This window comes from Nilaparvata lugens, chromosome 10 (assembly GCF_014356525.2).
Source record: "Nilaparvata lugens isolate BPH chromosome 10, ASM1435652v1, whole genome shotgun sequence".
In the NCBI taxonomy this organism is placed as follows: Eukaryota; Metazoa; Arthropoda; class Insecta; order Hemiptera; family Delphacidae; genus Nilaparvata; species Nilaparvata lugens.
The window spans coordinates 36,329,522-36,343,577 of NC_052513.1; the positions used below are offsets into that span (position 1 = coordinate 36,329,522).

At 35.3% G+C, this 14,056-nt stretch overlaps 1 protein-coding gene across 1 annotated transcript in view; it reads right to left on the reverse strand.

The window, feature by feature from the left end:
• The window catches only part of LOC111044470 (protein flightless-1), a 54,233-nt gene that overhangs the window by 39,327 nt on the left and 850 nt on the right, over positions 1 to 14,056 (reverse strand). Inside the window, exons 2-4 of the mRNA XM_039436781.1 lie at positions 7,374 to 7,481; positions 5,565 to 5,803; positions 2,768 to 2,929 (exon numbers count right to left, since the gene is read on the reverse strand). Of these exons, the coding sequence (XP_039292715.1) occupies positions 2,768 to 2,929; positions 5,565 to 5,803; positions 7,374 to 7,481 (509 nt within the window). The remainder of the gene's footprint in view (positions 1 to 2,767; positions 2,930 to 5,564; positions 5,804 to 7,373; positions 7,482 to 14,056) is intronic.

The following is a 14,056-nucleotide window of genomic DNA, read 5'->3' on the forward strand; positions in this document are numbered from 1 at the left end:
GGCCGAATGAACCTTTTGCAATGGACGAGCATCTATTCCTTTCTTTGTTGGGGGATCGTACGATCGAGTTCGGTAGTTTTCGGCCGATGCTAGTTCGGACGAAAACGGTTCTAGTGGACGGCCCACCTTATGCCTAGTCCACATGTTGTCTCAGTAAGCCCAGCCTGCAATGTGCCCAATCAAGTCCAGCGGTAGCCAGCGTTGGCAAATCACCGATCCACACACTGGCGCTGGTCGTCATTGGGCGAACAAGTGGATGCGGCATTAAGGATTGATAGATAGATCTATCTTCAACGCTTTGAGAACTGGCTAACCAGGCTCCTAAGTTTTGAGACAAACCATCGGAAAAATTTTGACCAAAAAACTTGACTTGATTATCGTGGTGAGTCCCGTATAAAGTTTGTTGGCGGCAGAGTTCTTTGCAACAGGTTTTCAGAAATGAATAACTCGTCAGGAAAGATGCATAGAAAAATTTGCCGACTACGTAGAAAAAACGTTAAAAAGTACAAGCTTTGAGATGGTATACTAATCAATAGAACATCCCTGAAAAAATGAAAAAGCCTTGTTTTTTGCATGCTCCTAGTAGAACAACTACAAGACTTAACCTATTTCGGACATGGTATAACCTTATCTAAATTTGGCAGAGGAATAGCACAAAGTTGCCTTATTTTTCCGCTCCCTATCATTTTGATGATGAACTTATTGTATGAATCAATAAAAAATAAAGAATAACAATATACATTTTAACTGAGTTGTAAGCAGAACGGTGTTTGGTTTCGCTTTGATTAAACTGAGTTTCCTCTCAGTTAACCACGGAGAAAAGATGGCATATGAAGATATCCCATGGTATATGTACCAAATGTCACTGTTAACTCAATCTGATAGTCCTAGTAGTTATTTTTCGTGAAGCTTTGTGATGCTGTTATTCTCTCATACTGTGCCGTTCTTACACTATCACCCGGCCAAAACAGTAATAATAAACAAATAAATAACAGTGAACATAATAGTGGACAGAATAGGCTTGAGTTAACTAAAAATCAGCTTTTAATTTGTACCATAAACGACTCATGGAATATCTTCTTATGCTGTCTTTTCTATAAAATGGTATAACTTACCTGAGCTGGAAATGGCCGAGAGGATTGTGATTAAGTATCAGTGTTTGAAGATTAGCCAGACGTCTCATCTGTGGTGGCAGTGTTTCCAGGTTGTTATTACTCAGATCCAAGAACAGCAGATCCGTTAAATGCATGAACAGTGTGTTCGGTATTGATGAAATGCTGCAACACAAATAAAAAACATTAATGAGAAACGAAACTATGAAAAAAATGACAGTATATTTAGCAAGATTGTTTTAATTTTCGGAACAAAATATTTCAAATTTATATTTATTTTACAGTTTTGAGTGCTAAGTAGAAGGAATGTTGTTATCAATTCGGATCTTAATCTTTCTAAATTCAAAATTAATTGTTCCAAGTGTTTGTGTTTTGTTTCAATGTGGAAGTTAGTGAAGAATTGAAAAGTCGCACATAACCTTTATTTGGACAATTTATTTTATGAAATTGGGATGAAGAGAAGTTTTGGACTGTAGTCTGTTTCTTTGTTCTCAAGTTGATTGTAAATGATGAATAAATAAATAAATATAGATAGTTTATCATGAGATAGATTAGCTAGGTCTTTCTAATAGGGGAAGGACAGAGGATGGAACAGATAAATAAGTGGGTGATACAAAAATTTTTCTTCGACATCAGTCAAATATTATAATTACTATTAATTTATTGTTGAACTTCGATTTTTTGTAGCTTTGATTATTAGTAAATAAATTTTTATATTGTCTAAACAGCTGATACTCTCACTCAGCGGTCAGAGTTTGCCCTTGCTGGGTGGTGCCATGTAATTTTAATTTATTTGTAAAATAGCATAATATTATAATCTAGAATATTTCTTTTGTAAGTTTTTATTTTGTATTTTGTTTTCATGGGCAATAAAGATGTTTAAAAAAGAAATTGTATACGGAAAAACACATAATCTGAAAAGTAATTGGATACAAAAAATATAAATAATGTAACTCTAATATATCCTCTACACTTTAATTGGCATGCAAAAAATAATGCTATTGCTTATGCCGCATCCACACTATCGCCCAATGCATACAAATGACGACTAGCGCCAGAGTGTGGATGGGTGGTGTGCCAGCGCTCGCCTTCATTGGCCTTCGCTTGCCATCGCTCCGATTTTTGTCGAGCGAAGGCGAGTGGCCAGCCGAGCATCCACAAATGGTCCATTGCAGTGTGGATGGCAACATCAAGCTGACCAGCTTGGCAAGCCACTTGCCGACTGGGCGATAGTGAACTTGTCATTACGGTAAAATACAATAGATAAAATCAATGAGATCAGAATATCGATTATATCGATATATCGGTTCATCGAAACGAGAGTCAACAATAACTTAACCATGGAGAAAAGACAGCATATGAAGATATCCCATGGTATGGGGCGTTTATGTACCAAATTTCACTGTTAACTCAAGCTGATAGTAGTTATTTTTCGTGAAGCTTTGTGACGTTGTTATTCTCTCTTCTGTCATACTGCACCGTTCTTACACTATCACCCGGCCAAAACAGTAATAATAGACAGTAATCGGCTTGAAGACCTATACCATGAAATATTTTCTTATGCTATCTGTAGTCGACAGTAGTCGGAACATAAAGGACCTATACCATGGTATATCTTCTTATGCTATCTTTTCTCTATGGTATGTATAACTCACCTGAGCTGGAAATGGCCGAGAGGATTGTGATTAAGTATCAGTGTTTGAAGGTTAGCCAGACGTCTCATCTGTGGTGGCAGTGTTTCCAGGTTGTTATTACTCAGATCCAAGAACAGCAGATCCGTTAAATGCATGAACAGTGTGTTCGGTATTGATGAAATGCTGCAACACAAATCAAAAACATTATTGAGAAACGAAACTATGAAAAAAATGACAGTATATTTAGCAAGATTGTTTTAATTTTCGGAACAAAATATTTCAAATTTATATTTATTTTACAGTTTTGAGTGCTAAACTGCTAAGTAGAAGGAATTTTGTTATCAATTCGGATCTTAATCTTTCTAAATTCAAAATTAATTGTTTCAAGTGTTTGTGTTTTGTTTCAATGTGGAAATTAGTGAAGAATTGAAAAGTCGCACATAACCTTTATTTGGACAATTTATTTTATGAAATTGGGATGAAAAGAAGTTTTGGACTGTAGTCTGTTTCTTTGTCCTCAATTTGATTGTAAATGATGAATAAATAAATAAATATAGATAGTTTATCATGAGATAGATTAGCTAGGTCTTTCTAATAGGGGAAGACAGAGGATGGAACAGATAAAATAAGTGGGTGATACAAAAATTTTTCTTCGACATCAGTCAAATATTATAATTACTAGTAATTTATTGTTGAACTTCGATTTTTTGTAGCTTTGATTATTAGTAAATAAATTTTTATATTGTCTAAACAGCTGATACTCTCACTCAGCGGTCAGAGTTTGCCCTTGCTGGGTGGTGCCATGTAATTTTAATTTATTTGTAAAATAGCATAATATTATAATCTAGAATATTTCTTTTGTAAGTTTTTATTTTGTATTTTGTTTTTATGGGCAATAAAGATGTTTAAAAAAAATGTATACGGAAAAACACATAATCTGAAAAGTAATTAGATACAAAAATATACATAATGTAAACTCTAATATATCCTCTACACTTTAATTGCCATGCAAAATATAATGCTATTGCTTATGCCGCATCCACACTATCGCCCAATGCATACAAATGACGACTAGCGCCAGAGTGTGGATGGGTGGTGTGCCAGCGCTCGCCTTCATTGGCCTTCGCTTGCCATCGCTCCGATTTTTGTCGAGCGAAGGCGAGTGGCCAGCCGAACATCCACAAATGGTCACATTGCAGTGTGGATGGCAAGACCAGCGACTTGGCAAGCCACTTGCCGACTGGGCGATAGTGTGAACTTGTCATTACGGTAAAATACAATAGATAAAATCAATGAGATCAGAATATCGATTATATCGATATATCGGTTCATCGAAACGAGAGTCAACAATAACTTAAAGTTTGCACTTGAGAGTGTATAGAAGTGAACACTCATATTCGCTGTTAATGGCTAATATCGTACATACCAATCCACAATGCTTGAATTCACATTAAACAAAGTACTGTGATTGTTCAGTACAATCTATAACAAAGATGCTATGTGGCTACTGTGAATCATTTTTGCTGCTCCAAGATCCAATAGATATAGCAATAGTGATATAGAAGGCAGTGGCAGGACAACACTGTTCTCCTATCTTGCTTCACTGCCATTATAATGTGGACCTCACTATATGAGCCCCATAACACCTAGGCCTATATATCTCATGGATATGGAGTGAATATAAACTCCAATAAGAAAACTATTGCGGTCTTCCTGGATATACGCAAAGCTTTTGATACAATACCTCATAATACTTTGTTCTATAAACTGGAGTCCTATGGTTTCAGAGGAGTCTCGCTTAAATTGTTCAAAAGCTATCTGAGTAATGGAACCCAGTCCCTAACCATAAATGATCAATCTAGTGTAACTAACTTAACTTCTTATGGTCTTCCTCAAGGTACTGTACTTTCTCCCATCCTTTTCATACTCTATGTAAATGAATTTTTAAATTTAAGACTTCCAAACTCAACTGTAATATCCTTTCCAGATGATACTGCAGCTTTTTTTCACGGTAATTCATGGAATGAAGTTCATACCATAGCTGAAAATAATATGCTTTTAATTAAGAAGTGGTTAGATAAGAATACCTTAAGTTTAAATATTGAAAAAACTAATTACATAACTTTCTCTGCAAATAGAGTAGGGCAGCCTAACGAGAATCAAGAGTTGAGACTCCATTCTCAGTGCAATTTGAACTTGGGTAATTGTGATTGTCCCACCATTAAAAAAGTCAATAATACTAAGTACTTGAGAATCATAATTGATGAAAACCTTAAATGGGATGTTCATATTCAATACATATGTAGAAAAATTAGATACCGGTATTTATCTTTTAAATTTTACCAAGTTAACAGAATTCTTAATAAGAACCACCTGAAAATGATGTATCATGCTCTAGTCAAGTCAATTCTGCAGTATGGCATAGTTGTTTGGGGAGGCTGTTTCAACTGTCATATTGCTGAATTATTTGTAGCACAAAAACTGATAATTAAAACTATATTAAGCAAACCCAGGCTCTATCCAACGGATATGGTTTTTAGTGATTTTGAGATCATGACCATACGTCAATCATACATAAAAACCGTAATTGAGTACTTAATGAAATATAGATCCGATTTTCCTCTCACAATAAACTCTACACTTAATTATTATAATCTAAGGGCCACTGCTAACAAATATGTAACCTATAACACTAATATTGAATGTATACACTTCTCAAATTCCTTTACAAAGTATATTTATTTATTACAATGTGTAATGCTTCAATTGTGAGGGACTCACTTGTATTTTAACATACGAATGATTAAAATCGACTGACTTGTTGTGACTGAGATTGAGCACTAGCAGCGTCCTGGCGCGGTCGAGACCCTCGGGCACATCCTTGAGCAGGTTGTGGCTGAGATCCAACGTGGTGAGCTCCTCGTTGCGGAACAGGTCGGCCGGGATGCCGCTGCTCTTGATCTTGTTGCGACGGATGTTCAGCGAACGCAGACTCGTCAGTTCGGTCAGTTCGCCGTACAGCCGTTCCAGGTCATTGCGTGTCAACGATAGGTGCTCCTGTCAAACAGATTAGATTAGAGTTGTTTATTCATGTGAGTTAAATTTAATTCGGCTCATAGACTGTATTGTAGGCTGTAGAAGAGCCTGACTCTTCTCGGAAAGGGACTGTATTATTCAGGACTCAAGTGTTTAAATTGTATTCCAGAGGATATAAGGTTGTGTAGCAGCTATAAATTATCAATGTTAACTAGGACACTTGTAGAGGCTTGTCGTTATATCATTGAGGAGTGTTATAGTGCATTTATATGACTCCGTCCTTAAACTGACATGTTGCATGCCACTTGAGCACTGCTCAAAATTTGTTGCTGCACGCAACAAAATAATAATAATAATTCATATTGAATTAAAAAGACTAAGAAATTGTCAAAAACCACAGATTTATTGATACTTAGAAAGACCGGTTTCGGTTATTACACCATTGTCAATCTCTGATAAACTCTTTATACTTTCCAAGTATCAATAAATCTGTGGTTTTTGACAATTTCTTAGTCTTTTTCATTCAATATGAATAATTATCACAATATAAAGTACAAATAATAATTTATTTATTTATTTGTGGATACGATTACAAATCATATAGCCTACATATGATTGAGAAAGAATAACAGGCTAGTCTTTAATCAGTCAGTCAATCAGTAATTCTGTAATCGAAATCTTTATTCATGTAATCGGTCAGTTCGGGTCAAGTCATCGCGGGTCAACAATAGATGCTCCTAGAGACAGGGTTTCAGTTCGCCAAGGTTTCACTCAGTTCGTCAAGTGACGCATATTGTTCTAGTGATGTAGGTTGCGATTTTAAATGAAATGTTCGCACATACTCATCAAGGGCAAGATCCATCAAGATTATTGAATCTATTGTTACGACTCCATCATCCCAGAAGTTCTCAAAGTAAAAACCAAGCCACTCGAAGCGTTTTTCGGATGATTCGGCAGGACAGAAAGCTCTCCGATTGGCTGATAGGGTTGGCCTTCGGGAATCAGCTGATAATCAGCCAATCGGAGAGCTTCCTGGCCTGCCGAATTGTCTGAAAACGCTTCGTGTGGCTTGGTCTCAATTGACATGGAAAATTGTTGTTTACCTTCTCGTTATATAGAGTATAAGCAGATCATGAAAGATCTACTACAGCTAAAAAGCGTATTCGTTGAATTAAGCTTATCTTGTGATATGCTTAAAGAGAGATGTAACATTTATATTTTTATATTATCAGAATATCAAATTATATTATTATGGTAGTAGTTCGTTATTTTTCTCCACAGCCAGCAAACGATTTGTGTTAAGCTAGAAAAGGATGGAGCAATCTGCTTTGCCTTATGAAAAGCAAGGATAGAAATCAGGGGATGACTTAAAAACGTGAATCTCACTGTAAGTAGATTATCCACTATTATTATTGTTCAAAAGCGGTATGAACAACATTGCACAGATGCTCATTTAACAAGCTTATATTTTTACAGCATTCAAGGTCTTTTTCATTCATATGCTTTCTCGTCTTATATTAATGCAGTAAAAACGTACCCAATCAGCAATGAATTTGAAACTGAATCAGTGAATGGAGGAGAATAAACTCACCAGTTTCATCAAGTTACCCAATTCCTCAGGGATCTGATTGAGTTGGGATCGATCCAACTTGAGCCATTGAACTCCTGACATGAGACGCACTGATTTTGGAAATCCATCCTGAAACATTTATAAAAAGATTTAACTATTTTATTGTAACAATCAAACAATACAATAGTTTCTAATTAAAACAGAGCTTATATGTTTAAACTTTGTTGAAGTTTTTAAAATAGTTAATTGATTTCATGCTTGCTAGAGTCTGGAAAGCAGAAGCTCTACCTACAAAGACAGAGTGATTTAAGTAGGCTACTTGGTATAAAGTTACTTGAATTAGTTTCAAAATATGTTTGCCTGAACGTATCTAATAAATACAAATTTTCTAATCATTGACCGAGCGAAGTGAGCACTTCGGTTTGGCATTTTTCTTAATGTTTATCTTGCGCATTTACGGCGAAACGCGGTAATAGATTTTCATGATATTTGACAGGTATGTTTCTTTTTAAATTGACCGAGCGAAGTTTGGCTTTTCTCTTAATGTTTAAAAGTTTATATGTTTTTATGTTGCGCATTTACGGCGAAACGCGGAAATAGTTTTTCATAAAATTTGACAGGTATGTTCCTTTTTAAATTGCGCGTCGTCGTATATACAAGGTTTTTGGAAATTTTGCATTTCAAGGATAATATAAAAGGAAAAAGGAGCCTCCTTCATACGCCAATATTAGAGTAAAAATCAGACTATATAATTATTCATCATAAATCAGCTGTCTAGTGGACTATAATACTATCCGTTCAAAAACATCGAACATCTTGAAAATGTATCTTTCCATCAACTGTAGTAGACAGTTGCAGCCAGACCTGATAACTGCGCTCACACTCATATTCCGGGACGACACGTCACGGCACGATAGGACAGAAAGCTCTATGTTTATTTAGGATTTTTTTTAGACATTTTAAATTGATAAATTATTTATTAATTTGTAAACATAATAACAGGTCAATGTAACTTACTGAGCGCGAGGTCTACTGTTCACAGTACAAGTTTAACCAACAATCATAAAGAATATTTGAGGCATGTTGTTTTAAAAATAGATCTATTTCTTACTGAAACAGCCAAATCTTGGAATTCTAACATAGCTGTAAACTTACGCAATTAAAGATGAAGGGAAATTTTTGAGATAATTTACAAACTTAATCAGTTATGTCTCAGTTACAAAGATCATGAAGTAAGTTTATCGGGGCGATGTCAAGATACACCACCGTCAAAGTCAGACACATCCATCCTAGCACTAAAAATCAGTCTTGTTTTGGCGGTGGCTAGTTTTGTCGTTCTTGTGCTGAAAAAGAAGTGTCTTGTTTTGGCGGGGCGAGTCCGTGACTAATTTCTCTACCTGGAAAACAGTCTCTGGTTGTCGCTATCTGTTTTTGACGCCTATGTCAGAATAGCTTGGAAGTAAACTGGTTTCAATTTTGGCACAGACTGTACTTTCTTTGAAATATTCTGTTTATAACTTAGAGTGACTGTAGAAGTGTGTGTGTCTCCACCGTTAGACAATACTCCTGCGTGACATTGTCTCTTATCTCAACCTTATTATTTTAGTTCTATTGCTTACTCTCTCATTCACCCTCTCGCTCACCCCCCCTCTCTCCCCCCCTTACCCTCTCACTATCACTCCTGCACCTTTCGCTCTCGCTCTCACTCTGTCTCTCACACACACACACACTCTCTCTCTCTTACCCGGTTGTGTGCTAATGTTCTCCTTTCTTCAAAACCCCTCAGGGTTTTGTTATTATTCCATAGAATGCTTCAGACATATTATCTTCAACCTATCTTGAATTTGACTTTCCCATGCCTAGATTTGTAATTTTTTTTGTGTCAATAATATTCATTTCTATCAACTCTTGCTTGTAATATTGTGAATTCCCTCATTCCACTGAGTAGGATTGTATAATATAGTTAATGTAGCATCGTACTGGAAGTTAGATGGTTGAATGTGAGAGAGGGCCGGCCGTGCAAAAAAAACTAAAACTGCAATTCAATTGAATCCTCACTTCTTCACTTTCTCACTATAGGCCTATATCCCTCAGAAACACACTCTCTTGTAAAATACTCAATCCCCTACACTGAAATAATTTGACTCCTTCATGTTATGTGCTCCCAACTTGATAATACCACCCGTTGTTCTCTCAATAATATTTGTTGAACGAGAGCTAGCAAGTTCTTACTTTTTACTCAAGTTCAAAGTTGTTGCCAGTCTGTGGGTTTGCTTGTTTGTTTGAATGCACTACAATAACTTTAGAAAGAGTTGATCGATCAGCTTCAAATTTTGAACACGCACTCTTCGAACCTTTTTACAGATCAAGTTCGTTGAACAACAAAGTATTTTACTCACTTCTTCGTCCTTTTTCAGGATAGAAAAAGTAACATTGAAAGTACTACATGAGACAAAATAACTTGCTCCTGAGTGTCTGCCTGACTATTATCTTTCTGTAGCATACGCGTAATATTAATGATACAAATTGTGATGGCAGTTGCTATGTCGTTGGTATTATTAATTTGACAAACTTTGAATTTTGATTCTGAATCATTTACCCATACGGAGAAACCTATGAAGCTCTATGGATTCACGTAGGCCTACAGCGTAATATTAATAGGAAAACAGTTTGATGTTCCTTTTCCCAAGATAATTTGACAGTGGGCTCCACTGGGATTCCTATTCAAATGAAAAAAAATTCTGTAGGTAGCTTCATAATTTAGGTCTGCCATCTTCGTTCCGCCACATTGGATTTTGTTTTGTTAAACTGATGATAAGAGGAATCTGAATCTGAATCTCTCTCTATTTCTTACACTCACTCTTCTGCTCAACCACCATATCCTCTCTTCTTATTTCTGTCCTCTTTCTCCCAACTCCTCTGCACCTCATCACAATTCTCTCTATATATCTATCTCTTTTTCACTTTCTTATTCCTCATCATCTCATCTCCCTTCTTCTCTCCCCTGGGTTGTTAAACTATATTTTTGCACAAGACGTTTCCGTCTTGCGTTTGCTCTATTTCCTCTCTCTAGTTCTGTTATTCTTTCTTTTTATCCGTCTTCCTCTTCATCTTTCGTTTCATCCTCACTCTCTCTCTCACTCTCTCTCTCTCTCTCTCCAAGATTGATCTACTTCTTCTTGTGTCCCAGTAACTCATCATCTTCATTCCTCTCTATCTCTTTTGGTAGAGAGTTAGTGGGGAGGATATTTTTAATATTCTTCCCAAAGAATGGACATTGATATGTCCAAAGCTCCGCCAATTTATGTAGATGCATAACAATATTATCTACTTTATCTATAGTTATTACAAATTGCTTTTTTTATATCATATACAGCTCAATAATTATTTCCTCAATTTATATTTTGTAAATTCATCTATAATTTCGTGTATTGTAAGCTATTGTATATAAGTGTAGAAGCCAGTATATATTGTAATCTACATAAATAAAGTACTCAATCAATCATTTCTCTCTCTCCAATATTTTTCGCCTTTTTCTTGTTTTCCTGTCTCTTATCATCTTCATTCTTCTCTCCATCTCCATTTCTCTTCCATCTTCTCCTTCTCCCTCTTCATCTATGATTTCATCCTCATTCTCTCTCAATCTCTCTGTCTCTCTCCCTATATTCCAGCTCTCCTTCAAATGTGGTTGAAGTATCAATACAAACATATACATTATTAGTTATTAAATTCAATCATGGAATATTTATTAGAAATATGGGTCTACAGAGAGGCCCTAGAGTAGGAATACACTGAAACAGATTTCTTAAAAATCATGGAAAAAGATAAATTTTTCTTTTACAATGACAATTTCAACAATTTCATTGGGGATCATATTCTAATTGGAAAATAACTTTCAGTTAGAAAGCTAAAGATACATCAAGCTGTTCCCATAGTTCTCAACAACTCTTTACATACATTGATTGTCTGATTGTGCCCTTTCTTTTGCTTCCACTGTGACATCTTGCAACTTGTTAATTCTCACATTGAAATTTATTCAATAACTCACTTATTGTGCTCTGATCAATAAGTGTACCCATTCTGTATTCAAACTATACCACAGAGAAAAATATATTATTTATTACTCTGTACCTGTATCCTTACTTTCAAGGCAATTTTGCTACATTGTTGATACTGTAGAAGGAATTATACTACTGCTGATAAAGAAAAGTATTAAATCATTATGAGACTCCAAGGATTCGTGTAGATAGACCCGCATTTTCATTATTTATCTGATCCTTGAGGGGGGCCTAGGCCCCCTAGGCAGCTGATTATAAGTAAGAATTAATATTGATATTTTCATAATACAGTACACCTGAAGAATTGGCAAAGTTTATGGTAAGGGGTGAAGAGGTACTCAGCTCTTCCAACTAACATCGGTTTAGTTTTGTTCAGTCTACTATAACAGACGTTCCCATATGGATGTTACTATAGACGTATTTATCATCGTATTCAATTTCTGTTTGTTAGTTTGTTTGTATGTCTGATGGAAATCGAAAACGGCTCTAACGATTTTGATTAAGTTTGAAATATAGAGTTTGTGATACGAAAATCATCATTTGGATTCGGACTCATGTTTAGGATAACTCACTGAGGGAACTTAAAAATGATTAGGTACGGTAATAATATTCATCAACCGAGTAGCAGCTGACTGAGAGAGTTTTCCGTCGTCAGTTGAAAACAGTTGATCAAGAGAGTTTTTCATCGTCAGTTGAAAATAGCTGATCGAGAGAGTTTGCCATTGTCAGTTGAAAACGAGACAGATGTGTTGAGTCACCAAGTTTGTTGACGTCAATTTTTTGAAGTTATTGCATGAATCGAGAAAATAGGTGCAGAGAGCAGCCGAGTGACAGCAACGCAACGCAAATTTGAATTTGAAACATAATGATTGCGGTAGGCTAATATAATCAGGTAAATGCTAAAGTAGTCAGTTTTAATATACCTGAGTAATTGAATTATAACAATTCATTCACTTCTAAATTTCCATCTCTATGTCTTTGTACTTTCAACTCTGTTTCTTTGATATTGTTATCTTCATAGACGTGAAGTAGATAGATAAGGGTGGGTGTCTTCCATGAGTAAAATGAAATGTCTATTTCCGACGTATGCAGTTGAATACTTGTAGCTAGTAGTTCTGTGAACAGTAAACCTCGTACAGCATTTATAAACCGATCTCATTGTCAATATGTCACCCCAATTAGCCCCTCGGACATCGGAAAAAAGAAACCGGTACCGTGACAAGAAATCGTAAGTGTTGAAACGGCCAATGACTGATTGGCGTGTATTGACGATGACAATATTACCTGTTATAAATAAAACCGAGAGCATTGCCAAGCTGTAATCATCAAAAGCTAATTTACAAACATGCCAACATACATATACAGACAAAAGCAAATCCCGTCGTTGAAACGTAGAAAAATCAATCATCAAAATATTATCATGAAAAAATAACATTTTCCCGCTATTTTGGGAAATGATAACTGTGTATCTTCCAGTATTGAAAATGACATTCAAAATGAAAAACAATACTGAATAATTCTATTATATTCAAAATTCTCAATGTTCGAGTAATTAACCCTCCAGTAGGCCTAGACTACATTCAACACAGTAGAACCTATATAATTTGTAGCTTACGGGACCAAGCATTTAATACGAATTTTGGAGGGTGACGAATTATATATCAAGCTCTGCAATATCGAGGCTGATAAAACAAAATACGACAAAATTATATCATTGATACTGATCCCATCATTGCCCATAATTAATTCATAATATAGCCTCTATGAATGAATATTAGAAAATATTGTTAAATATTAATTTGACATACTTGTAAAAGATTTCAGAGATCAATACAACTGTTCATGAGCGAGTTCTTCAACCAAGGGTGTCTCTAGTTATATTATTATATGTGAATCCATAGAACTTCAAAGTTCACTCCGTATGGGTAAATAATTCACAATGAGAATTCAAAATCCCTAAACTAATAATACCAATTACTATAACGTTAAAGGTATTGCTATCACAAGTTGTATTATCTAATACATATAGCCTAGGCTATGTTGGAAACAAACAATACCTAGACAGGCAGACAGACATTAACGAAAGCGAGTTGATGTAAAATTTGTATATTAATCAGCTGAATTCGGGGCATTAAGGATGTGATTATTCTTAAATAGCATTAGCTGTTATGAATAAATGGGTAAATTGTGGTAATTGCATGCAATTAATATTCCAGCTTACTAATGATAAATCACAACACCCTTTTTCCAATTCACTTCATCAGTTGATGTGATTTTCGGTCTCCTCATCACTGGAGTTATTAGTTACTGTTGCATAATTTTCGATGAACTCATTACTGGAGTTACTATGGCATATTAGTGTATTTTTCTTTATGGGAATACTAATTACAGTATTTTTGATGACAAAACTATGAATTATAGAGAAGTTTCAGTGTACTCACTAATCTTGACAATTGACCTATTAAGTGAAGTTATTTTTGTTTTGTGCCAAGAAATTTACTAATAGTTCTATTATTTAAGCTCCAAATAACTGCAGAAAAGAGGACTTATAAATAGATATATAGGACTGATAAATAGGAATTATACAGTTACAAGATAAGTCATCGCCTGATATTACTATGAAGAGGGATAGAAAAGAGTGATAGG